The sequence below is a fragment of the Chinchilla lanigera genome, unplaced genomic scaffold (genome assembly GCF_000276665.1).
Source record: "Chinchilla lanigera isolate Chin_1 unplaced genomic scaffold, ChiLan1.0 scaffold00077, whole genome shotgun sequence".
Lineage (NCBI taxonomy): Eukaryota > Metazoa > Chordata > Mammalia > Rodentia > Chinchillidae > Chinchilla > Chinchilla lanigera.
This window is the reverse complement of record NW_004955478.1, coordinates 5,605,567-5,633,216: the sequence shown is the minus strand read 5'-3', so window position 1 is coordinate 5,633,216 and position 27,650 is coordinate 5,605,567. Positions and strand designations below refer to the sequence as shown.

The 27,650-nt window shown below is 39.1% G+C and overlaps 1 protein-coding gene across 1 annotated transcript; it reads left to right on the top strand.

Moving 5' to 3' along the window:
- Positions 1–7,155: 7,155 nt before the first annotated feature.
- Apoh (apolipoprotein H (beta-2-glycoprotein I)) lies at positions 7,156–20,959 on the top strand. Its single transcript, XM_005402147.2, has 8 exons — positions 7,156–7,303; positions 7,800–7,976; positions 9,434–9,530; positions 10,881–10,957; positions 12,980–13,168; positions 15,462–15,641; positions 19,325–19,522; positions 20,817–20,959. The coding sequence occupies exons 1-8, from the start codon at positions 7,240–7,242 to the stop codon at positions 20,870–20,872; spliced, it is 1,038 nt and encodes a 345-aa protein (XP_005402204.1). The 5' UTR covers positions 7,156–7,239; the 3' UTR covers positions 20,873–20,959.
- Positions 20,960–27,650: the final 6,691 nt, after the last annotated feature.

Sequence of the window (27,650 nt, the reverse complement as noted above, 5' to 3'; positions counted from 1 at the left end):
ATGAACTTGCTGACTTGCAGGGAAATGTCTGTATTACTTTCTATACAAAGATAAGTTCCTAGAACAGGAGAGGTCTGTGACTGTCATAGGAATCCAGGCAAGCAGCATCATTAAACATAAAGCTCTTATGCATGTGAACCACATGCATATTTTTGTGTTGTGAATTTCTGTATATGCATATCTTATTTTTCCTCTGGAATTTCCACATTATTTATTTGTAATATTTTAAAAACCAGTAAAGCCAAAAATCTAACACCTTGTAAAAAAGGAAGAGGGTATGATAAGCCATATTCTGCCACCTAGACATAATCTCCACTTAAATTTTGCAGTAGAGCATGGAATAGAGCTCTTTCTGTTTGTCTTCTGTGCTTTTGTGTTTCTAGGTGGGTCAGTTTGCCAAGTCTTATAGAAATGTGTCAGATTATATAATTTGTGTGAGACTCTCAACTACTTTGGCATGAGACCTCTACGGTATTTCTATGGAGGACAGAAAAAATATTGATGAGACCTAGATTTCATTAGAGCTCACTATAAACCTGGAACTTTGCAAGGATTCTCCGAGAGATTCTAGCTGAATCTCTAATGTAACCATGGGTGAAAATCTTATTTTTATCCCCATTTTAGAGATTAAAAACTTGACCAGAGAATGTTACTTGGCCAAGATGATAGGAAAATACACCATGATGAAAACTTTTGTCCTTAACAAAGACACCACACTGCTGCATGGTGCCAGGCTTGTCCTCTATTTTCCTGATGAAGTCATCCCAGGACGGACCAGACTGTATGCTTCTTTTTCTACTTGGTTCACTTTTTCTTCTGTACACTTGACATTACAACTACATTTAGATACTTTTCTCCAAATCCAGTCTAACACCTCTGGGTTGGTAAATTTGCCTAGCAAAAGTCCCTCAAGTTTCTGAGTAATATCCTTATGCTTTGCTAAAACTACATTTTTTCTGATACAATATACCATTTTTTTGTTTGCAGTGGGAGTGGATCTTTCTTTCCAAAGCATGCTTTGGGACAACAGCACATGGTGGAATTCATCATATTTTTCATTTCATAGAAATGTGTCTTACTTACCAGCACAACTGAAGACATTGATTTAGAAAGTGAAATGGAAGACGAGTTTACTTGGTGATGCACAGAAGATGAATTTGCACAGTGACATAATATGGTTTGCTTCTTCTAATCTGTTTTCCTTCCCAAGTATTATCCTTTCACTCCCAGGGTGTTTTATACTGCTGTCAATATTCTTTTCAAAATAAATTCTGACCTAGTACTTCCCTTCCACCTACTCTCAAGATGGGTTCCAACTCCATAACATAACATGCAAGAAGTCTTTTTCATCTAATTGTTACTCTCTGCTTTACTTCCTGCTGTTCCTTACCTGAAATATTCTGCACCAGCAACACTGAACTGTTTGTAGCTGTTGGGGTATGGCGTGCTGTCTGTACTTTCTTGCTTTGGCAAATATTTGGGGTGTCTCCATCCTTACCCTTGCACCTGTACAAGCTGGGAAACACAGGTATCTTAATGCTGGCTTTATTACTTTATCGGCAGCATTGTACCATAAGTCTTTATAAACTGACCGCCTTATAGGCTATGAGGAAGTCTTGTTTATTCCTGAAATTTTTGTTTATTTCTGAAATTTCCATATTAACTGGAAAGTAATGGCTTAAGTGTATGCAAATGAATGAATGCATTGATAAAATCTAGAAGGTAATTCACAAGAGATCGGGAGTTGTAGAATGCAGAAAATATAGAAAGTAATCTCCCTTTGGAAGAGAGAAATTTATGTGGTGAAACCTTATGAGTTGAACTTGTCTAAGTAAACATCGATGTGGTGGATCAGTGAATACTGGCATTTAATGCAGTCATAATTACCTGGAAAAAAAGGCTCTACTCCCAGAAATTGTTTCAGTTGTTCTAGACTAGTGTCCCAGGTCTGATTTTTAAAAAAGAATTGAGAGATTTTGGTGTGCAGTCAAAGTTAAGAATAACAGCCCTAGACAAAGATAGAAAATGCAGTATACAGATATTAGTTTTTTTTTTCAAATTAAAAGCTATTTATGGGGAGAGAATCACTGTGTGTACACAAAGATATTTCAGTACTGACCTAAAGTGACTATACATTTCTAGACATGGTTAACCACACCCACTACCCCTGGGAGATGGTTCCTTATCTTCTTTGCAAATGTGTACCTAGTTCCTGATAGATTTTATTTTATTTTATTTTTTATTTTTTTGGTTTTTCTCCGGTACCGGGAACCGAACTCATGACCTTGCGCTTGCCAGGCAGGCGCTTTGCCGCTGAGCTAAATCCCCAGCCCCCCTGATAGGTTTTATTATTGTAGGAGCACAGGCATTTGCCTCTTTCTACTGGAGCCTGGTTGGTGGATATGGGCTAGAATTCCATCCTAGAGGAAGACAACATTTAAAGTATTGTTTAAAAAATCTAAACTGTTGCTAAATGTTGAATGGTATGGTCAAAGTCTCTGCTTGTGAAGTAAATAAGAAAAATTTCAAACATGTTAAGCAATGTCATTTTGAGAATACAAAACTTTGGACTCTGAGTCCAGGTTTCTATAATTTAATTTACAAAGAAGGGTAGGAAAGGATTACGTTATTAAGAATTTCAAGCACAAGGCTTTATGTTTTTTGGAAAAAATTGTTTCTTTATGTTTTGCAATCTGTCTATATGTCTATGTATTCTTTATATTGATAAAATGTAACATTATAGGTGTAACATTAAATTAAAGATTGCTAATCTTTACTGGTGAGTATAATCCCCAACAATATAAAACAACCATATGCTTTGCCAAAATTCCTTAAATTTTATTCTGAATGGTTTTTCTATTTGCCCTCCCAAATTAAATTCCAATGGTAAATCTAACCGTGTCTCTTAAATATAATTTAATATAAATTACCAGTCAGTTTCTCAGTTACTATCCTGTTAGTGCTTTTTTGTCTGTTTGTTTGTTTGTTTTTTTCCGGTACTGGGAATCGAACTCACCACCTCATGCTTGCCAGGCAGGCGCTGTGCCACTGACCTAAATCCCCCATCCCCTAGGTTAGCTCTTGAAGTACACATTAAAGAATATAGAATGAGAGATAGGTCAGTTAACACATCGACTACACAGTGCTAAAGCTGTACAGAACAGTGTATCACAAACTAGAAGAGGGAAATAATTGAATGGTACAATTTCATCTCATCTCCCCAAAATGCTTTTCACTAGACCCATGTGGATTTTTGGAAGAGTTCTGGGTAAACTTTGTAGTTCTTAGACATGGTCAAGAGGCAAAGCACTTGGGATTAGTATCTGATTTATTAATTGTACAACTTATCTTCCCTCATCTTTGCATTTAACTGTAGAAGCAAGGTAAGTTTTTATCAGCTAGAGAATAAAAATAACCACAAGAGCATGTGATTTCCTGTTAGACTAAGTTTGATTGAGTTATTTCTTCACTTTGCTGTACCTGTTATTTTTGCATCATCTTCCAAAGTTGAGTAGCTGGCGAATAGAAGCCAGATGTCAAAGTTGACAGAGAAACGAGCAGTGGAGAAAAAACTTAAAATTCAGAAAATTTTACCCACTTATGCACTGATTTTTTAGGAGGTGATGCAAATAAATTTTGAGGTGCAGTTTAAAAATAGTTTCTTGGGAACAGGGTGCAGCTCAGTGATAGAGCACCTGCTTAGGATGCACAAGGTCCTAAGCTCCATCTCCAGCACCAAGACAACCCCCTGCCAAGCCCCAAGCAGTATCCCATTGAAAGTAATCTCAAGTAAACCGTAAAAAGTACATATTCCTTTTTCTTTTTTAGTTCCATTTTAAACTAATTTTAATTTCAAACATAGAAAAGTTGCAGGAATAAAACAAAAAGTGTCCATTTTTTAAAAAAATAGTACTGAGGATTGAAGAGTCAGGGCCCTTACATTGAACTATATTCCCCAAATCATTTTTTATTTTTATTTTTTAAATTTTGTGCCAGGGTCTTTCTAAATTCAAGGTTGGGCTTGAATTTGTAAGCTTCCAGAGTGCTGGGATTACAGGCATGCATCTTTATGCTCATTTCCATATACTGTTTGTAAATTTTTTTTTTTACTTTAAAGAGACAAAACAGAGACAAAAAAAAAAAAACTCAATAAAAATGATACAGAATTCCAAAACAAGATGGTAGGAAATTAACAATGGTTATTATATTGCATATTGTTATCTTCAAAGTAGTTGCTCAAATTACCAGGTACAGGCATGCAAAATTGATCAAACAATATAGACACTAACGGTTCCTTTCAATGAACTAATAGAAATTAGTTGTACAATTATCTTAGCTATGTTGTGTATATATATACATATCGCTTTTCCCCTTCCTTTTTTTCTCTTTTCCCACATACCAGCTGTTCCTTCTTTTTGAGCAGTTTCTTTCCCTTAAAAGATACAATAGTTACACTCAACCCAAAAATCCCCATTCAAATTTTACCAAATGCCCCCTTAGATCCTTGTAGGAAAAGGATCTCATTATGCACCACTTATTATGTCTCCTTAAATTCCCCCAGACTTTTCTTTGCCCTTCATGGTCTTTGCCTTTTTTTTTTTTTTTTTTTTTTTTTTGTGACAGGGTCTCCCTATGCAGTTCAGGCTGACCTTGAGTTCACTGTGTAGCCCAGGCTGGCCTTGAACTCGCAATGATCCTCCTGCCTCAGCCTCCAGAGTGCTGTGATTACAGGCATGCGCCATCAAGCCCGGCTGGTCTTTGCCTTTTGGAAGATTACAGTGCAATCATTTTTCACAGTGTCCTTCACCTTGGGTTTGTACTATTTTTTTAAAAAAATACGACTCAGATTATTATGTCTTTAATAGGAATATTGCCAAATTGTACTGTGTTTTTTCCATTGCATCCTATGGGAGGGTACACAATGTCTGTGTCCCATTAATGATAGTATTAATTTTGATTACTTGATTCAGACCGTGTCTGCCAGGTTCTTCTCAGGTAAATTTTCTCTTCTTCCACTTTGCAATAAATATTCTTTTATATAGAGACACTTTTAAGGCTATAGGGGCACCTCACTTCTCATTCTATGTGTACCCTCTAGTTTTACCATCTATTGAAATTTCTTGCTAGAATTAAATATTTCTATGATGCTTTAAAACTTTCCAATTAATAATTCCATTATCCTGTCTTCATTAAATAACAGTCTATTATAGGGGCAAACTTCCTTATCTCTCCATATATTTGTTCATCTACTTATTGCTATCACTGTGGAAGGAATGAATATGCATTGTGTTTCAATTGAGATATAATTAAGTTAATGTTTAGGTCTTAAATGTTTAGTTTGATGAGCTTTGACGATTGCACGTACTCAAGTAAAACTTCAAATAAGACATAGAACATTTTCCCTTCCATAAAGTTCCCTCATGCAAGGGATTACAGCCATTAGCAAACATCATCAAATAACCTTCCTATCATCACAGGTCTTAACGTTGATTCTCAGTCTATAGCTTCTGAAAGAAATACTCTCTTTTCCATTTCAATCTTTTCTTTCCAATTTTTTTTTCCTGAGCCCTAACCTCTTCTTCCATTGACTTTAGATCATCATCATGTGGAACAACTCGGTCTCTCTTGACTTCATTGGTTTTCCCTCTTCTCCACCCGTGAAGAAAAGCCTTCACAATAAAGCGGAACCTTGGAGTTACCCAGCCAATAAGAATCTTCCTTGTTAGAAGGACCAAAGAAGGACAACTGCTCTTTTATCTTGGCTCGGTAGACTTTCCTTCTTACCATCGAACATAGTATTCACTAGAAGTATGGTTCAAGGATCACTGCCTGCCATGAGCATTTCTCAAGTGCTGTCTCAAGGAACTTTAAGACCTGTGGATATAAACAAGACCACCCAAATAAGAACAAGCAGAAGTTATTTATTCAGGGCCTGCTGTAGCAAAGCAGTCAGCCCACAACTCCTGTGTTTGGCAGGGACTCATAATAAAACACAGAAAATATTATAATGGCAAAAAAAAGGACTTGAGTATGCTCTGACTGGTAGTTGGTATGGGAAAGATGAAGATGGAGTTATAAATGTGGGACATCCTTTGTGATTGGCTAGGAACATATTTGGCTTTCTGTAGTTGGACCAATTGCTGCAGAGGTTGTGGTTTGGCTTTCTAGACTGGTTGTTACTGAGATTTGGATTTTGTTTTTTTGTTTGTTTGTTTGTTTGTTTGTTTTTCTGGTACCGGGGATCAAACTCATGACCCTGCGCTTGCCGGGCGGGCGCTGTGCCCCTGAGCTAAATCCCCAGCCCCGAGATTTGGATTTTGTGGCTTGGCTATTTTCCTGTGTGGGTTGGCCATTTGTAAATTTAGTCTCTTAGGGGGAAGTGATCCATTAGACAGACAACTGTGCACCCTGAATGTCCCCCTCAGGGTCTTCCCGAGCAACATTCTTACTGTTGGCCCCTTCTTTCTCTTCCAACTCAATTTCTTTTCTTCTTTGAGTCCCATATCAAGTTTCCAGCTCCTAAAACAGACCTAGCAATCTGTGTAGACAGATCTAAGATATAGTACGAATGGATGATCAAGAGTTTGTGTTCGTTTGACAGGAGGGAATGCTGAGGATTCAAGGACATCTCTGAGGTCACGACTAGAGCTACCAGGAGGACCCAGTTACTAAGTGAGGATGGAAGGAAAATGGGAATAATTTGTGAGCAAAGGTGTCCAATAATGCTTAGGGCAATAAGGTGGTACCTTCTTAAAGATGCTCTTTGGAATTATATATTTTGAAATTGGAGCACCATTTGAAGCTATAGAAAAGGAGGCACAGAGAATAAGTGATTGTCCTGAGTTTATATATCAAGGATGTGGGTGAGACAGGAGCTTCAAATACAGCATACACACAGCAAAAGATGGAGCGTGAGAAGTCAGCTGATCCGGCAATTATCAGGCTTCCGGGGGATGCAGTGATGAATGGTTTGGTGCAATTAAGAAAAATGTCATCTACCAAAGAAAATGAAAAGAAGAAACCACCTACCAAAGATTTCACAATGGACTAGCAGAAGTGGAGTAAATGATTAAAGAATGTACATCTCAAAGTTCCTTTCAAATCATGACACTTTATCTTCTGTTTACAGAGATAAAAGTCACTCAGAAAGTGGTTTAATGTTTAAGCGCACTTATACTTGCCACCCTCTTCTTTAGCAGAGGAAACCCACCCTGGAGGTGCCTGAGTGAATCAGCCACGATGATTTCTCCAGCTCTCATCTTGCTCTCAAGTTTTCTCTGCCATGCTGCTATTGCAGGACGGAGTAAGTAATTTTTGCTTTTCATTTTTTTTTTTATTTTTGGTACTGGGAATTGAACTCAGGACCTTTTGCTTGCCAGATAGGCGCTGTGCCACTGAGCTATCTCCCCAGCCCTAATTTTTGCTTTTGAAAAACAATTAATATAGCCGACCCCCTAGTGTATGTCAGAAATCAATAGTGATAACTTTAAATTCAGGCTAGATACTGGACAGATGAAGTTGATATACATTTTTTAATATTGTCATGCCTTAAGCTCTTCCATAAAGATATTTAGCCTCTTTAAGCCTCAATGTATTGATCTGTAATATGGGGATAATAGGACCTACTTCAAAAGGTTGTTGAGGGCATTAGATGAGATATTGCATATGAAGTATTTGATGTGGATTTTGATTTGTTATACTTATTACTGGTGGCGATAAATATTTTTTATTTATGGGCCAACTGGATTTAAAATTGTGAATAGAGATTTCTTAACTATCTGCTTTGTGCTCCATTTCAGCTTGTCCCAAGCCAGATGATGTACCATTTTCCACGGTTACTCCATTGAAGACATACTATGAGCCTGGGGAGCAAATCGTGTACTACTGCAAGGCAGGCTATGTGTCCCGGGGAGGGATGAGAAGGTTTACCTGTCCTCTCACAGGAATATGGCCCATCAATACGCTGAAATGTACACGTAAGTCAGTGCCTTCACTCATAGCCTCTCCCCTCAGGCGGGTTCTGAGCATTTTGAGGGGATATAGTGCCCCGTCCTGCTCAGAGAGTGCAGAGCGCTGGCAGGAGCTGCGCAGCGGAGGACTACCGAGAGACAACGGGTCGTGGAAGGTTCTCCGTGGGGGAAGAGAGCAAAGCAATAGGTCTATTTAAAGAAGAGAAAGCCAAGCTAAGAGAGGCTGAAAAATGAGATCTGGACTAATCAAAGGAGAGGAAAGTAATATAGAAGTTAAAGTTAAATAAATTTTAAAAATAATGTAGAAGTTAAAAGACAAATAGAGAAGCTCTGAAATATAAAACTGATACTAAAGAAACGGTTGAACAAACAAAACTTGGGGAATTATCGTATCTTCAGACTTTGCTTCCAAATGAAAGTAGAATTAATAGTCACAGAATAAAGTGAATATAAATTTCGTCTAAATTATGCACATATTAAATATTTACCAAAAATATAGATATAAATTTAATAATATAAATTATTTATCTCACTATTGTTTCATTGTAAATGGTTGATTTTATTTATTCCTGAGAACCTGCTGGCCTAAGTTTTCAAATTCAAATGTTAAGCAATCTACTATTTTATTTATGGCATTTATATGTAGAAGGTAAGCAGTAAAATAGCTGTATGGAGCTATTTGAATTCTAATTACTTTGACCACATACACATGACCATTGTCATAGTTATATATGTTCATTATATATGTTATATATGTTTTTTCTTTATAAAAAATAAAATCTAAAGTATTATTTAATGCTGGAGATTAAATTTAGGGCCTCACACACACTAAGCATATTCTCTACCACTGAGTCCCAAGCCGAGTCCCAATCCAAGCCCCTAAGTATAATTTTTAATTAAAACATCACAAAACCATCATTATGGGAAATTTTGCTTTCAATTATCAATACTTCTAACTTTTTGTTTGTTTGTTTGTTTTCTGGTACCGGGAACTGAATTAATGACCTTGCTTTTGCTGGGCAGGCGCTGTGCCGCTGAGCTAAATCCCCAGCCCCTAAATCATCAATACTTCTGAAATATGAAAAATGTTATTTTCAAGTTATTTTCCCTGTGTATATTTTTGCATTATTGCATTAAGTATGCACAATTTTGTATTTTTCTATTTTCAGCAACATGTCATAAAAATTACTGTCTTTAGACAGTATGGTAGTTCAATTGTTAACTGATTAAAATGCAGTCCCCTGAGAGGGAACATTCAGACTAAATTCTGTTGTTAGCAGTACCAGCATAATGAACACATTGGAGCGTATCTATATGTATCGTTTATCTTATTTTAAAGTCCTTTCTTAGAATAATTTCTGGTAGGCTTATTGGGTCAAAAGATGGAGATGAGTTTATATACTTTTATTTTAGTGGAAAATTCTACAAATAGAAACTTACCTTTTTTTTTCTTTGAATCACAGCCAGAGTGTGTCCTTTTGCTGGGATCTTAGACAATGGAGCTGTACGCTATACAACTTTTGAATATCCCAACACAATCAGTTTTACTTGTAAACCTGGGTAAGAATATCCCAACACAATCAGTTTTACTTGTAATCCTGGGTAAGAATTTCATGATACTAAGGAGCTGAAAGACTGTATATTTTTGTGCCATTAAGCTAAACATCAAGACTTGTCCATATTTTATGGCTAGTCTTACATTTGTCTTGCTAAACACAAATCAATTTTGGTCCCTCTTTTCATGTACTCTGCAATGGTGTTGAAGGTGGGGTAAGAAGTGGAGAATATAACAAGTAACATGATATGAAATCTGCATTTCATCTAATTTTTCTCATCCTGATTATTTACTTATCTGAGCAGTACATTGAACATGAGAGAAACTGAATTATAAGTCTTTATAAGCTCTGGGTGATATGTTGAGCTAAGGTTAAATACATTAGGACTCAGGCTTGTATTTTAATTATGAGGCTCATTGGTTAACCAACCTGGAGGGCTCCAGAATGCTATAGAGAAGTTCGAACTTGATGCTGTACAGTGTAGTTCTCTTGATCCTTGCTTAACGCAATCCAACATGCCCAGGAAGAGCGCTTTTATGGTTAGTCATACATCTCATCTGTCTAAGGAAAAAGGACCAATGCAGCATTGTCATAGCACATTAGCTGTACACTGGGACACAACCTTATTAAGGATTCTTGTTTGGGATTGGAGACCAAGAAATACTATATGTCAAAGAGAAAAACACTTCTTTCTTCAGAAACATCAGTGTATTGATGGATCTGATGACAAACGACCTTTAAAAAATTGGTTTCAATGACATAATGTTACATTTTCTTGTGTGTATGTGTGTGTGTGTGTGTGTGTGTGTGTGTGTGTGTGTGTTACATTTTCACTGGAGATAAACTTCATTGTTTTTTATGCATTTGTGTCAGTAGGCTCTAAGGTAATGAACAGTAGAGATAATTCAGTTTGATTCACTTTGGTCACTCTGAAAGACAGATGCTCCTTTGCTGTATGTAAGATACAGCTAACTTGGCTAACTGCTTGGAAAGGAGGGATTTAGGGCTACACCTGCTACACCCACCAGCTACGTTAAGCTCCAGTGGAAACCCACAGCATTGGCTGGGACACTCTCTTGGCCCTAAGATGAGGGTTAAGATTCTCAGAAAAGCAGCACTGTAAGATGTGAAAGTAGTCAATAGTATTTCTGGGTGTGGTGGAACCCTGCTACTGGGGAAGCTGAGGTGGGAGGATGCCTGAGCTCAGGAGTTTGAGGCCATAGGGGTGAGGGCTGAGATCCGTAGAAGAGCTCACGCTTAGCGTGCACAAGCCCATGGCTGCAATCCCCAGCACATTTGCACAGCCAACAACAGTTGATTTTACAGCTTGACAGATTCAATTTTCCCTTTGCAGGTATTATCTGAATGGAACTAATTCAGCTGCGTGCACTGAGGAAGGAAAATGGAGCCCAGAGCTTCCTGTCTGTGCTCGTGAGTCTGTTGGTCCCTTTTATGGATAGGATGGCTAATTGGTTCATCTAGAACTTTTCTAGTGTCAGCACTGACAGCCCCACATCCCAGAAACCCCTCAGTCCTGACTCAAGGAAGGGGGTGACCACAGTTATGAGGAATGTTCATCCTGATATCGTCCTGCTGTGGAGGATGGAGCAACCGACATTGGAAAGACAGAGGGAAACGTTTTGCTCATGAATGCATTTTGTATCTTCCACCTGGTGGAGCCCGTCATTGTTGGGCTTGTTAACTCCAAAGCTCCTACGATGTTTTGGCAAAGGCTTGGGTTTGTGTGGCATTGGTCTCTCAGAGACTGCCACCATTTGACTAGGAGAGCTGCAAGCAGTGAGGTCAAACTTCTTCCTTACACTTTGGATATTCATTCATTCATTCATTCACTCACTCACTCACTCACTCACTCACTTCTTTAATAAGTATGAATTGAGAATCTAGGATATGCTAGATTCTGCTCTCAGTACTGAGGTTATAAGGTCAGAGATGACACCTCTGACCCAAGGGAGTGAGTCAAATAATACTACATAAAAGATCAACAAGCCAACCGACCAACCAATCAACAACAAACAAAAACAAAAATTGACAATAAGTTAAAAGTCTATCTAATCACCTTACATTTAGGAGCTTACTGATAATCCTCCAAAAGTTCCTGCTGGCTTGTGCTGATCATGCTCATCCGAACAGCCAAGAGAAGCTCTGGCCTTTGCTTCTAGAGGGAGGGTGTTTTCCTATTTTCTGCCTTGTGTTTTACGTAAGTCCAATTTTGACCAGAATACGTGAGCATCAGAACAATAGCTATGTTTCTTTAGATTTTCAGGGAGCTCTGTCCTAGAAAAAGCAAGTGGTAATGCAGTTCCAAATAAATCCCAACTGAACAGAAACTAACTGACAAAAAAAGTTTTTAAAGGATTCATTGAATTTTGCACTCAGCAGAAGGAATCACCCTGGTTCCTATAGTTTCCCCTCTAAGCATCTTTGTAGCAATTAGGTAAATTCAACTTTTCTTTTTTGTTTTAAATAGAAAAGCTCCCTTATCTTCAATCTAATCAGAATAAGCACTTCCCATGCATTAATATGTATATATATATATGGATCACCTAGGCATCCTGTTAAAGTGTAGATTCTGAGTCATGCATCTAGGGTGGGGTCTGAGTTTCTGCATTTGTAACAGGTCTTGGTGGCAACACTTAGCTGGCGGGCCACGGATCACACTTTGAGAAGCAAGGATCAAGAGAATTCAAGTTCTGTCCCAGTTTGGACTGCACCATCCTTTTGTTGTTTTTTTTTTTTTTTTTTTTTTTTTTTTTGGTTTTTCTCTGGTACCGGGAACCGAACTCATGACCTTGCGCTTGCCAGGCAGGCGCTTTTGCCGCTGAGCTAAATCCCCAGCCCCTATCCTTTATATTAGTATCACTTTCCCTGTAATTGTTGACTCTCCATATTGGTCATGGCCAGGTGATGGGCCACTCCTACGTCTCTGGGTGATTGAAGCTACACATATAAGCCCCATACCTACAGAGTTCAAAAGCAGGAGATTTTTAACAGACTGAACAAACAAACTGAATTAGCAATGGAACTCAGGGGTCACAGATAACTTGGTATCAAGTGCTGTCCCGAGTCATTATTTTAGGATGGTCCTTCAGCAGTGTCCTTCTCAAAGTCTGCCTCCAGAAACACCTTCCAAGGTAGCGTTTAGAACACAGATGTTATGGAAACCTAACCACTGTGTTGTAAAAGGCAAATTTGCAGTGGCAAGACTTCATTTTTTCTTTCTTTTTAGTTTTTTTAATTGGCTAGAACATCTAATCTGTGCATCACATTTTCTTATTTGGCATCTATAACTAACTGTTTTTACCCTATTGGTGGGTCAGATTTTGCAATTTTCTGAAGTTCATTTTTCAGATATTTTCTTTTTTTCTTTCTGGATAGAGTATCTTTTAAAACCTCATTTGTTGTAGTAGAAATGATAGTTCTTTCTTTTCCCAGCCATAACCTGCCCTCCACCACCGGTACCTAAATTTGCGACGCTCAAAGTATATAAGCCATCAGCTGGAAACAACTCCCTCTACCGGGATACAGCAGTCTTTGGATGCTTGCCTCATCACGCGATGTTTGGAAATGACACCGCTACCTGCACAGCCCAAGGGAACTGGACTGAATTACCTGAGTGCAGGGGTAAGTGAATGAGACGCAAAATAATCATGGGAGTGTAGGATTCCATTTGGGAAAAATGCTAGAAAATTTTAACTATCTTGTAGTATTTCAAATTACCCATTTGAGGATCTAGCATATGCCAGGCAGTGTGCCAGGGAAGGGGGATATCAGCTGAATTAAATCTGCTTCTGACTCAAAGCTAATTAAATATCTCACGATTTACTATTTGGAGCTGCCTGGGAAAGCTTCCCAGAGGCAGTGACCCTTGCAACGGGGCTCGGGGGAGGAGTGGAGAATGAGGGACAGGCATGCCATGTAGCAGCAAGTCAGAGAGGCCCGGAAGGACAGAGACATCCATACAGAGCTGACTATTCTGTGAGGCTGGTGAAGTGAAGCCCGGATTAGGAGATGAAATAAAAACTGCGCTGTAGTCCAATTGTTATGTGTATGCACTCTTTACATACCTTTAAAAATTGCAGAAATATTTGACTTTCTTTTTTAAAAAAGTATGAAAATTCTTCCCCCTTTAACTTGATCTTTCATCACTATCTTTGAATTTGCCAGCTATACAACAAATATACCAATTATAGAATTTATCATGGATGCAAGGAGTTACTCTAAAGGCTGTTCACTTCTCTAGCAGTAGATATTATGGGTATGACTCAAAACATAAGTGAATTTTAGAATCGGGGAATTACTGGTAACAACAATAACTAGCACCGTGATGGCTAGGCCTTCCTGCTATATTGTGTCATCTCTGTTAATTCTCCCAGCTCCCAAGTCGGAGGTTCTTTTTTCCCTTATTTCAACATTTCCTCTGAATAGGCAGTGTTAACAGTGTGTGACATTACCTCTCTCTCCATAGGCAAATCCTTCATTTTCCCTGGATCATCTGACAATGAATTGTCTAGATCAGTTACCCATAAACATGCCAGCATGAATATACAAGAAACAAGGACATTCTATACTGTTACTCTTCCCATGCCATTTAGCATATTTTGAATTGTTAACAATAAGAACATGAATAATACTAAAATGGAAGCTCTCAACAAAAATGCCAAATTTGCTTCAGACTCAGAGTTTACGAACGGATCCAGAAGGATTCTTTGCATGGGTGTTTTGTTTTAGCAAGATCTGATTAAGACTCACACCTTCAATTTAGTTGTTATGTTTTTTTAGTCCTCTGTAAGAATGATTCACCGCCTCTTTTGTTGCCTCCCATTGACATTTTTGAAGAGCACAGGCTGTTTGCTTGCAGAATGTTCCACAATCTGAATTTGTCTGGGTTCTTGCCATGATGAGACTCAAGTTAAATGTGCCCATCAAGAGTACCTCTCTCACTTCAGGAAGCACATAATATCAGATGGCCTGTCACTGTTCATGTTTACGGAACCCTGAGTCAAGTGGGATGTACCAGGTCACCTTTTGGTGAAGTCGCCCTTTTTCTTTGGAACTGATAAACAATCTGTGGGTGGTATGTTAAGACTATGGGCGCATGTGAATATCCAATCTCTAGCAGTCATTTCAGAATTCGTTGATGATCCTTGGCTCTATCAATTATGTCATTGGTGGTTGCAAAATGGTTACTTTCCTTCCTTCTACATTTATTAGCTGGCTAACCTCTATAGAAAGACACTTGCCTCCATCCACTATATTTGTAATTAAAGTATTAAAGTACTTTTGAATTCACTGCGTGGCAGAGCCAATACGGAGCTCAGCCTTCAGCCTCTGGAGTCTGTAATCTTAGCTACCTCAAACTACTTTCCAAGAACACTGTGCTCCTAGCTCTAGCCTTAGGTGCTTGCCCTGAGGTCACTAGCGCTACAGGTCACTTGTTTTCTTGCACTTCGGTCACTGTTTTTCTCATATTTCATGCTGCCTTCATACATAACCTGAAGATAATAATAAGTTAATATTCGCTTAACATTTCAAAACCAAAACTTGTACATTAAATGTGCATGGAGGGGCACAGTCTGCATTTCAATTTCAAGATTTCTTGATTGAAAAAACAAGATTTCCCTTCTTTCAAACCCAACATCTTAAACTATGTGGAAATTTGCAATAAATAATAAATAAATTTGCAACAAATAAGTTCTACTTAGGTGTGAAAACCCAGAGAATTTAGTAGAATATCATTATTTACTTTCAGACTGTCATTGTTTCTCTTTTAAAAGCCTGTGTCCTATAAATATAAGAGGATGAGGACATAATTCAGCATAAAATACTAGAAATTGCATTCTAGTCACTGAAACACCCAGGATAGTGTTGACCCGATAATACTTATTACTAATGTCTTATTTTGTAAACATTTTAGAAGTAAAATGCCCGTTCCCATCAAGACCAGAAAATGGATTTGTGAACTATCCTGCAAAGCCTGTTCTTTTCTACAAGGATAAAGCCACATACGGTTGCCATGACACCTATGCCCTGGACGGCCCGGAAGAAGTTGAATGCACCAAACTGGGAAACTGGTCTGCCCAGTCAAGTTGCAAAGGTATGGAAATTGGGGTGAGATCTTACCAGGTTTCTTTTTTATTTTAAAGGAAAAAAAACACAACAAAATAACAACAACAAAGACAACAACGAAACAACACAAACACAACAAAAACGATACAGAATTTCAAAACAAGATGATAGGAAAGTAACAATGGTTGTTATATTACATATTGTTATCTTCAACGAAGTTGCTCAGATTACCAGACGTAAGAATGCAAGATTGATTACACAATTAAAGAGAATAAAATAATAATAAAAAATTAGAAATGATACAGAGCTTCGCTAAATTAGATGGTAGGAATTTACCAATGGTTGTTGGTGCCAAATAAACATGCCAAATTGGTCAAAAAAATTTAAGCATTAGCTGGGCATGGTGGCACAATTCTGTAATCCCAGCACTCAGGAGGCTGAGGCAGGAGGGTTGTTGCAAGTTCCAGGCCAGCCTGGGCTACAAAGTGAGTTCAAGACTAGCCTGAATTGCATAGTGAGATCCTGTCTCAAAAAGACAAAAAAAGATTTAAGCATTAACTGTTCCTTTCAATAAACCAGTAGACATCAGCAGTACAATTATCCCAGCTATCCTCTTACAAGGTTTCTGAATTTATCTAGTGTAACACCTCTGCTCAGCATTTTCTCATTTTAGTCATTTTCTACTGGTTGCTTAGTTTACTGCATAGCTATTGGCACATGGAAGACTTTAGACCTCAGGTGTACATGGGGAAGCCTTGTGTTTAGGAAGCTTGCTTAAGAGTCAGCCGTAAGAAATAAACAGGTCCTGGGGCTGGGAATTTAGCTCAGTGGCAAAGTGCTTGCCTGGCAAGCGCAAGGTTGTGAGTTCGATTCCTGGTACCAGAAAAAAAAAAAAAAAAAGTTGTGGTGAGAAATAAACAGGTCCTTTCTAAGCTTTAATAACATGGTACACAATCCTTGAGGCTTCCTATATTTGCCTTTAAGTCTTTGCTCATGAGTATATATTTCTGATCTGTCTAGTTAAGGTTCTTGTAGTAAAAGCCAACCACTCATTCAAGCTAGCTCAAGGAAGTGGGGGCTTGTTTATCAAAAGGACATATGTAGATGAGGAAAGGAGATGCAACTCCTACTCCTGAAGATTGAGATCAAAAGTCAGGAACTGTTGCTACTCTTTCCATATATCAATGGCTTTCCCATACCTGTGTCTCTCTTCTTATTTGGTATTGGTTTGGCTCCATACCAGGACTACTCAAGTAAAGGATTTGCTAGTAGCTGGCATCTTTGCCCCGAGATGCTGGGTCCTTCTGAGTCAGGTGTCTGTCCTTATCCAGTCAGTGCCATGCTTATGCAAGGAACAGCAATGCATCACTGTCTCTCTGCTCAAGTTTCTGTGGGCTAGACAGTTTTTAAAAATGGGGGCAAATCAGGCACAAGGATGACCGACTAGTGCCTCAGGCTGGGACCTTCTGGAAAGCAGGTGGGGGGCAAGCATTCAAGTGCAGTCAATTCATTGCCTCAGAATGTGACAAGAGGGATAGGGTTGGACACGGGTGCCCAAACTTCCCTGTGCACCTGAATCCCCTAGAGGGCTTCTTTAAACATGGACTTCTGGGCTCCACCCTCAGAGTTTTTGATTCTGCTGATCTGGGTTGGCACGTGGGAACTTGCATTTCAACCCAATTTCCAGGTGATACTTAAGGCTGCTATGTTTTGAACAAGGATATGGTCTCAGCAACCATAAAGCTTCACTTTGACCCCCCACTAGGAGTTCTGGAGCATGAATTCTTTCCAAGAGTTGATCCCAGCAAGAGACAAGGTGATCGCTCTTTGTATCCCCTTAGCAGTCTGTCACTAGCTGTGGGCTGCTCCGTTGCCTGTGGGCTCTGGCCCTGAAGGTAGGGGCGGGTGGTTGGCATAACCTGCTGGGAGAGGTGGTTCTCTTATGTGTGAAAGCAGTATTTTTTCAGAGAAAGGTCATAGACCCGCAGTCACAGTGGCCGGGAAATGGATGCACCAGCTCAATAAATGAACTGGTGGATTCACGCAAAAGCTTACACAAAGAAATTTCATTTTCACTGATGCCCAGAATGTGATGCTTCTGCTCTGACCTGTGCGGTTGCTGCAGGGGAAGAAAAGGCCACTTCAGAATAAGTAATAGTTCTGGTGACAGCGAACAGCTATTAGCAATCACATTGACATGACTCACTGTGTGTATTTTCAGAATCCTTTTGTCTTGATCAGTTTCTTTCCGGTGTACTCATCTACTGCTTCAGAAGTTATATTCTAAAGTGGGGCATGGTGGCGTACATGTGCAATCCCAGGTACTTGGGGGAGGGCTGAGCCAGAAGGAGTGCAAGTTCAAGGCCAGCCTGGGCAACTTAGCTAAATTCTGTCTCAAAATAATAGAAAGACTGGGAATAACTCAGGGGTAATGTGCTTACCTACCCCAAATAAGACCGGGTCTTTTATCAATTTTTGCTCCAAAAGATGCAATAGGGTTTATTTTCAAGGAATGGTTCACTTTTGATGTACAGCAATCTACATTTATCCATGTGTAACAATCTACATTTATTCATTTTTTTCATGCATAAAACTCTATATGTATTCAAATATAGTTACGTTATCTTTTTTCTGGAACATTGTCATGATTCTCTAAACCCCAGATTTCACCTAAATTTCTTGGGACTCCATTTCCTGCAGAACCATTGGCCCCAATCTCCCATGTCCAGCCATAGAGCCGTCCTTAAACGAATGCTTCTTGTCCGTGTAGCCAGCTTGTAGTGCATTGGCAACACAGCTGACCGTGATTTTGTCGCATGAATTCTTCACCCATGTCATGACCTCTTGTAGGCTAGGCTTCACAGTGTCCATTCCATCAAGTGTTAATTTAAGAATTATAAGACAGGCCTGGCCACAAAAATGATGACAGTTAGGAATGATAGGCTACACTGGGCAATGAAAAATTGCGAGGACCAAAATTCAGAAAACTTTATTTCTTTATGTCACATGAGTGCATTAAGTACGTCCATTATAACACATGTTGTATTGAATTATGAAGATTCCTACCAGGCAAAATGACCTCTGTTCATTATATATTGCATACATTATTCATGTATTGTGTCCATACTTCAATTGGTCATTTGGTAATGTCTTGAGTTTATTAGTGTTTATCTCTCGCCCAAAGGTCCCCTTATTTTATCACTTATTTTAAGTATTAATGTCAATAATATTATTTATCTTAACTGTATATTAATATTATTATTTCATAATTTGATATTTTTGTTGTATGTTGCCACTAACGCATCCATCTGGCTGACAGTTTTTTAGCTGGGGCTATATTATATATATTATACATTATATATATTATATATTATATAGAGGGGATAGGGCTTATATTATGAGCATTCTGAAAAATCATGCTAGAGCTTATTTTCTGGTTAGGCCTTATTTTCAGCAAAACGTGGTAACATGCACATATCCTGCGTTCAATCCCCAGTACCAAAAACCAAAAACAAAACAAACTAAAACATAGCCCTGCTAGGCTGGGTCTATAGCTCAGTGGCCTACCACCTGCCTGGCAAGCGCAAGGTCATGAATTTGATTCCTGGTACCAAAAAAAAACCAAAAAACCACCAGAAAACCTCGTTATATTCTATTTAAGAAAGATTCACTGGGCTCCTAAGTCTTGACCACAGGTACTCTCTTTTTCAGCATCTTGTAAATTATCTGTTAGAAAAGCCACTGTGCTATACCAAGGAGAGAGAGTAAAGCTCCAGGAAAGATTTAAGAATGGAATGCTACATGGTGACAAAGTATCTTTCTTCTGCAAAAATAAGGAGAAGAAGTGTAGCTACACGGAAGAGGCCCAGTGCATAGACGGCACGATTGAAATCCCCAAATGTTTCAAGGGTAAGTGGACCCTGGAATGTCCAGGCAGGACTTCCACCTGCTCCTCACCACAACCAGCATTTGTGTTGTATAGTGGCCATTATAAGCCATATCTGCTTGTCCAATGAAGTTTTAAACAGAGGGGTGATCAGGAGCAACAATCAGCTAAAGCAAGGCTAGCTTGCACTAACATTTTCCTCTCCTATTTTTTCTCTTTAAAATTCAGGGTTGTGGTTCCACTCAATGAATGTCAAGGTGAACTATACCACCTTATATAATTCCAGGTTAAACTTGAATAATAATACTGAATCAAATATTCAATAACTCATCCCAAATTATAAAGAATTTCTCGTGGCAGTGATTGGTTTGCAGGTCTCTTAACCTTTTTTTCTTCCTTCATCAATGCCTCATTTGAAATTTATTCTTTAGAGCAAAGTATTTAATACTGCAAAATATTTTAAGGAAGACAATATTAAGTTTGTGTGAGATAAAAGGAGATATAGCAGCTACCACTTGGAACTTAACGCTAACATTTGAGGGGTTAGGCTGTACGTACCTTTGTTGCTAGGAAGGAAGAGCTAGCCGACAGCTGAAGCTATTGTTGGCTCTAGGTTTAAAAACTTTCCAAGAGTGATGACAGCACTCTGTTGGCAGCAGAGAGAGGACAGATGAATGCGGATGGAGCTAAGAAGAGATATATCTGAGAACTGACCTGCTAGAGAAAGAAAAAGAAATGATAATTGATTAGTAATACCCATTCCTAGGATGGGTTTAATTATTAGAACCATTATGCATGATGTGGAATAAATGCTCAACCAATAACAAATAATATAATACAACCAATAACATAATAGCATCACATCTGTAAAGACCTAGAGGTGCACTGAATAAATTGTCATTGTCTAAAAGGTATCAGAACCCTGGTGAGATGTTAAATACCAAACTTGACAAAGTACAGTAGGTTTGTACAAATCAGTAGGAAAATACTAGAAGAGGGTAATTTTTAAAAACTCAGAGCTTTGTTCATATATCTTTAGGTTCTTTTCCCTGATGGTCTTCAGGCAGTTGCAGGAGTTAGTGTACTCAAGAATGGATAAAGAGCTGATAACTTTTTTTTCTTAAATCTTGATTGTTAGAGTTAATAAAACCTCTTTTCTCTCTTGGAGAGAAGTGCTTTATCACAGCCCCTATGCTGTCTCTCATCACTTAAACTACACACTGAGTGGTTTCATTCATATAATTAAGTTTGTTATATTTAACACCTTTGAGAAATTATTGTATCTCTTAGAATGTATATGTTCTTTTCTTCCAACAGAACACAGTTCTTTTGCTTTCTGGAAAACAGATGCCTGGGATGTAAAGCCATGCTGAAGTCATCTTCAGAAATGAGTTGCACACTTGTATCTGTGTGTTCCAGGGAACATAGTAGAGGTGGAAAAATAAATTTGTTGAATTTATTGCCTCGGCCATTTCAGCATCACTCATCACAGGAGCTCACTTTTAGTTATGTTATTTGATTAAGACACCCAGATATTTGGAATATCATTATTTCATGGAGTGGAGAGTGTGAATAATTATCTGAGTAACCCGATCCCCATCTGCTTACCCCCATTGTCAAGCATTTTCACCTAAAACACCTACAAAACAATAGTTTTTATATAGGTTGGTTCACAGACAGCCCCCCCATCGGTATTCCCTGTTTACTTATTACAGAGAAAAATTCTGCACCTAGAATTTCTGAGGACAGCCCAGATATCTGCATTCATTACATAATTATCAGATAATTTTTATGCTGTGTCAAATTTAAGAAGCATAACCATGCATAAAGAAGCACGGCCTTCCAAGTCAGTAGAACTGGATCAGAATCCTTGATGTTGGGTTTATGTAGCACCCCCAAAATAGTTCCTTTCCCACTAAGATTCCAAGATCCATCACTGTGATCATTAATCCTGATGTGTCAACTTGATTGGGTTAAGAAACATTGAGCAGATTAGTAAAATATTAGTGAAACGTTAGTGAAGTACGTCTGCTCAATGAACACTCTCAGATCAGGTTTACCTTCTCCTGTATGATGACTAGTTTTCACTGAATCAACCAAGACACATTAATGCGGAATTTTGGAAGTCCTATAGCCTGGCTCACACCCAGTGAAGTGATACACTGGATGGGGATAGTTTATGTAAATATTTATCCTTTGTATCTCAAGGATGTACGTAGTATGGTATGGGACCACAGTGGATGGCAGTTGGGTGGGAATCGGTGATGGAGGGTGAGGTGCTGGAAGCCCCCCAATATGCCTGCATTATCTTCTAGTTGCCAAACTGGGAGAAAGTGGGGGAAGGAGTCTTACGAAAAGAGTTGGTGGTATGGTGGTTGGCATTCACATCATTCTGGCAATAGCTATTTACCCATTGGTGTAGAAGTATTTCAGTATTTTAATTACCCATATAGTCTTGTCAGTATAGCTCATCAGTGGGTGGCACTGTCACGGCTGTTTTTCAGAAAGAGTTGGGGCAGTTTAAAATGTTGAAAAGATACACATTCGCCATCAAAATAAAGCACACATAATAAAAACCAAACTAAAAACCAAACAGGTAATGCATTTTTATATGTTTTAGGGAGGAGACACGTACCTAGCATCTGGAATGTGTTTATAATTCTGTTGTGCCGTGAGCTTTCACACATTGAGTGCATGGTGTTAATGAGAAAAGAAAATGCATCTGCCAAATTGTACCTGGTAATAGGCAGGTTAATGAGCATCTTTGGTTTGCTTCTGCAAAAGATACGGAAAAGTTCCATAAATCAGTGTTTGTGGTTATCAGCTTTAAATTATAGCTGGGTCAGCGCACTTCAGCAATGACTGCTGTGCTTTTCCTGATAACTTTCAGGTTTTAGGTGATGGATCAAATACGTAACAGTACCTTTTTTTAAGTGATCTTAGAAGAAAATAGGAATCTCTTTTTAAGTGTAAAATAGTAAAAGTAAGTGAAGTAATTTACCTGGTAACCAATAAATGTTTGTATTTCTTTGACACTTCTTGCAGAAGTCATACTATGAGTGGCAAAGTGCCTGAGTGTGTCCTACGGGCAGTCTCCGTACATCCTAAAATAGGCTCTTGAGCTTGACTGGACTCTGGGCTTTGCAAGTTTGTATTTCTTGATCCAAGTTCTTTTTGAGGGGCTGACTCACTACTTTTTCAAACATTTCCCTTTCCTCCCTGTGCTTAACGCATCCCAGATAAAAGATTATGCCTACATTAGTGATCTGTTGCTGCATAAAAGTTACTCCTCACATTCAGCAATTTAAAGCACTATATGTTTACTGTCTTCCAGTTTCTATGGGACAAGAATACAGGTAATGTGTTTATTACAACACAGTGCACAAAAACTAGGCAATGTAAACAACAGATAAATAAAGAAAATGTGGTATATATAGAAAGTAGAGTATTGCTGGGCCATAAAAAACACAAAGTTGTGTCATTTGTAGGAAAGTGGATGGAATTGCAGATCATCATACTGAGCAAAACAAGCCAGATTCAGATAAATACTGCAGTTTTTTCATCATATGTATAATCTAATTTTTTTAAGTTACCAGTGGACTCCCTCAATTCTTTGCCACTGACTTCAGTCCTTAGTGGAAATAAATGTCACGATGTGTGGTGGCATCCACCACAGTGAACCCCTTGCCTTACTGGGGGACATTGTTTCATATATATTCCAAGAATATCTGGGCCAGGATATTCTCTGCCTCTTTTCCTGGGTGAAACTGAGCAGAGTGAGGTCAGTGAGTATTGTGATTTGGGAGATACTGCAAGGGGAAACAATATGATACAGGACATGTTTTATAAGATTATTTATAATAGTCACTCAAAGAATCACATACAAAGAGTGCAGGAAATCTGTCCACACTACAGACCAAAGAATCTTGACCATCTGAGGGCCTGGATCCCATGATAATGTCCTGAGTGGGTCCATCTGAAGACCTAGAGCTCATCACAATGCCTCCCGCGAGTCCAGCTGGAGGCCTAGAGCCCCAAAGGTCAGTGGTGGAATCTAGAAAGTCTGTGCCAGTGGGATGAAGGATCTGTGCCAACAGGCTGAGGGATCTACACTGGGGATGTAATGCGAGAAAGTGTTGCTCAAATTAAGAACCAAAGCTCCTTTGAAAAGTACCACAGCCATCCTCAGCAACAGTGAATTTCCAAACTCCTCTGATGATGGAGACAGCTGAGTTCCCATCAGGGAAGCCAACACAGCAAGCTTCTCCAGGAGACTGAACAGTACACCATCTTCCCTTCCGGAGCCAAGAAGAGATGCTCAAAGTAAGGACCAGAGCTCCCCCAGAGTGAACCAAAGCTATTAGTGCCAACAAGGTCCTGAGATCCTCAGAGGATGAAAACAACTGAGTTCATCAGGAAAGCCAGCATGACAAGCTCCTCCAAGAGAACCAATAGCTCCTTACAGCTTCTACTGGCTCCCATTAGCCTTCTTTCTTCTTCTCCAGTTCTGCTTCTTATACTGCTGGCAACAGTCCCCAGGTGGGCCTCCCACACCCAGCACCACGCTGGTTAAGTTCAGCTGGGTGTTACAAGTTGACCACCAGTTGTCAATCCACTACAGAGATAAACCAAAACCCCGCTGCTGCAGTTGGTCTAAGGACTGCAACAGATGCTCATCTTCTCAACCCTACTACTGTCCACCCCTTTTCTCTCACTCTTAGCTGGCACTTCTGCTGGGCTCTGTGGTCTTTCTGGTGAGGTTATAAAGATTTTTAACTCCTAGAAGTCTCTAAGGTCACTATGCCCTTCTACTGCTGGTGTTTCTATATTTTCTTGTGATCCAGATTGTACAAGGGAGCGTTATGTGGGCAGCAGCCCTACTGCTCCTGATGACCAGGGTTGATGACATTTTCCAACGTAATAGGCCTTTGCTTGCTTGCTGGTCCTCTGGCAAAAGCTGTCCAAAGTTTCCAGGTAGTTTATAGTTCAATGGGGCTGCTCTGCCCCTTGGCAGAAGTCCTTCACCTCGGGAACCAGGACCTTTAAATCTGCCTTAGTCTTTTTTGTGCTGTCACAGGTAATTTATAAAGAAAAGAAATTCACTTCTTACAGCTCCAGTGGCTGAAAGTTGAATATCAAGTGGCCATTTTTGATGAGGAACTTCTTGTGTCTAAATGGTAGAAAGCATCACATGGGATTGGAACACACAAGAAATGGGATTAGTAGCCATTAGTCCTTTTACAATCAACATTAATTCATTCAGGAGGGTGGAGCCCTCAGGACCTGAGCACCTGTCATCAAGGCCTACCTCCCAGCACTGTTACACTTGGGGTCAAGTTTCTAAGGCATCTTTTCTGTGGAACGCATTCAAACCATATCAGAGTCATCCTCTATTTTTGGCCCTGCAAATATGTACAGAACCTGAATATCCATGAACCGAGTTCAAGCTTTTTCCTTTTATGTCTGTGACATAAGGATTCTCCCATGTGGCTCTAGCTTTGTACTTAGGAGGGGCAGTAGTACTACAGAGATGGATGATGGGAGGATTGAACTTTCCGACCTTTAAGCTTTAGGCTATTTCCATTCTCATCTTTTTATTAACTACTGCTGACAACTGACTTTATGACCTGGTGGTCTGACAGGATGTAACTCATGATAGACAGCTGTGACTACTTGGTCACTTGGTGCCCCAGCTTCACTGTTATATTAGAAGTCATTCTTCAAGTGGCATCTAATTCTCCACTGCAGTTGCGTGATCTTGTTGTTCAGTCTTCTTTGATCTAGAAGAGTTTTTCCATTGATCTCTCTTTCTCACAGTCTTAATAGTTTTAAGGAATACAGGCTAAATTGCTTGTGTTCATTTGTTATTGTTTGATTATGTTATATAGTCATTGCTTGGACCAAATATGGGACAAGGAAAATTTAAATAGGGGTTTATTTTTGTTCATGGTTTCTGAGGATCAGTACATGGTTAGGTGGCTCCAATCCAGCAACATGTTGGTGAAAGAGTGTGGTGGAACAAAGCTGCTCATTTTATGGGAACCAGGAAACAGCAGAGGGGAAGAGCCCAGTGAGACATATACCCTCCAAAAACATGTCCCCAAGGACCACATCCAACTGACTGCATCGCCTAACAACACATTCATCTGTGAACATCAATCAGTTAATCTACTGAGGAATATAATGCCCTCACAAGAGAAGTCAGATTTTGTTCTTTTTTAGTGCATCATATCGAGGTACATGCTATCAGCTTATGTCATTACTAAATCAATTGTTTTTATGATGGCTGATTAATGGCAATTTTTAAATTCCACCATTATTTCTACATTTTATTTTGGCCCCAGGAATCAAACTCAGGACCTAGTGCTTGCTACGTAGGTGCTGAGCTTCTGAGCTCTATCCTCGGCCCTCTTTGTACATTTATTATTTGCCATTGTACTGTAAGAAACTTCCCATTTCCCTCAATTTAGTTAATTCATAGCAGTATATACTCATGGATTCTAATTACATTCAATAGGTTCTACTACATAATTATCATTATTTTAATGCTTCCATTGTCACAGAACTGGCCAGTGAGAACCATTCATGTGTACTTATTCATGTGTCCTTTTGATATGTCTTAATTTTGTTTTTTTTCCCCACTTTTTTATTAGCACATGTTTGCATTACAAAATGATTACATTCATTGTGGGGAGTTGGTACAGTACACAACAGATCTCAATTTTTTTCATCCCTCCTTCCTCCCTTCACTCTTCCTCTATCTCTTGATCCCCTTCCCATTTGAAAAAGATCACCCTATTTCCTATTATCTACCTTTTTTTGTTCTTTATTGCCATATCCAGCACAGCTCTTGAAACTCCAGAGGAAGGACAGTAGGGAATAAAGGAAGACAGGATTCAATATATAAAAGCTGAGGCCAGGGGGAACTCTTTCTCTCCTGATGGGAGAAAGGAACTGCCTGCACCTACAGCACTTTTAGTTATACAATAAGCATATGAAATATTGCAGAAAAACCAGTATCAAACCAAGTGGAAGACTCTGCACTGTTGGTAGGAAGTCAGCTAGTACTACCACTATGCAAACCAGTATGAAAATCCTCAAAAAAAGAAATCTACAACTAGAAATTCGATTCAACCCAGCTCTTTCCCTAGTAGGCATCTTCCTGAAAGAGTTAAAGACATTATAGTATAGTGATATATGTTTATAGCAGCACAATTCATAATAGCAAAGTGTTGGAAACAGCCTATATACCCATCAACAAATGAACAAATAAAGAGATTTGCTATTGATACATAATAGATTACTAAAGAGTTAGAAGGTAACTAAAGAGTTAGAAGGTAACTTTTATTACACTAAAGGGCTGACAAGAACCAGTTCCAAATCATCAGCACGGAGTCAAGTTTTAGTTCAGTTTAAATACAGTTTGCAAGCAGGAAGTACAAAGCCAATAGCAGGTTATTACATGATTGGTTATGTGTAATACAAGAATTGTGTCATATATTGTCAGACAGAGTTGTTTTAAACAGGTTTATTTAAAAGGAATTGTTTATCATCAGACAGGAAAATTTTGGGAGGGAGAGGGAGAAGAGTAGGTGGAGTTGAATAGGTCCTTGACTGGACAAGTGTGTTCTGGGCACAAAATATAGAGTCCTTGAAGCAAGCTGAAACAAAGCTACATATGTACACATTTTAAGCTGGAAAACACAGGCACTGAAGCTGGATATGGTTGAGCTTACCTGGCTGGTTATGTGAAAGAAGCAGGTGGATACAGACAGTCAGGGTTAACTGGGCCCAGCCATCTAACTATGTGGCAGGCATCACAAGCATAGTCAAAGGCTATTAACTGATTTTTAACTTTAACTCTAAAATGTCTATGAGCTTGCTGTTCTATGATTTTTTCCCTTACAGAATAAGTTCATGGAGAGTTTAAGGTGAGGGTAGACTCCGGGACAGGAAGAAAATCTAATCAGTTAGTAGAACATCTTGGTGGTTACATGAGAAACAAGAGAGAGAGTGGTCTGCGTTATCTCAAGCAAAGGTCAAGTCACTTTGGCAACAGCTCCCTGAGCTGTGCACACTCCTCATGGGACCCTGCCAAACTCACGAGAGGCCGTGGCCTTGTCCTAGATGCCCAAGGTGCAGACAGCTTCA

Bases quoted from the DNA above. Each gene is read 5' to 3' on its own strand.
- Apoh (XM_005402147.2), top strand. From the start codon at position 7,240: ATGATTTCTCCAGCTCTCATCTTGCTCTCAAGTTTTCTCTGCCATGCT. The intron at 13,169-15,461 runs GTAAGTGAATGA...TAAACATTTTAG, and splicing joins TGAATTACCTGAGTGCAGGG to AAGTAAAATGCCCGTTCCCA. The intron at 15,642-19,324 runs GTATGGAAATTG...TCTCTTTTTCAG, and splicing joins TGCCCAGTCAAGTTGCAAAG to CATCTTGTAAATTATCTGTT.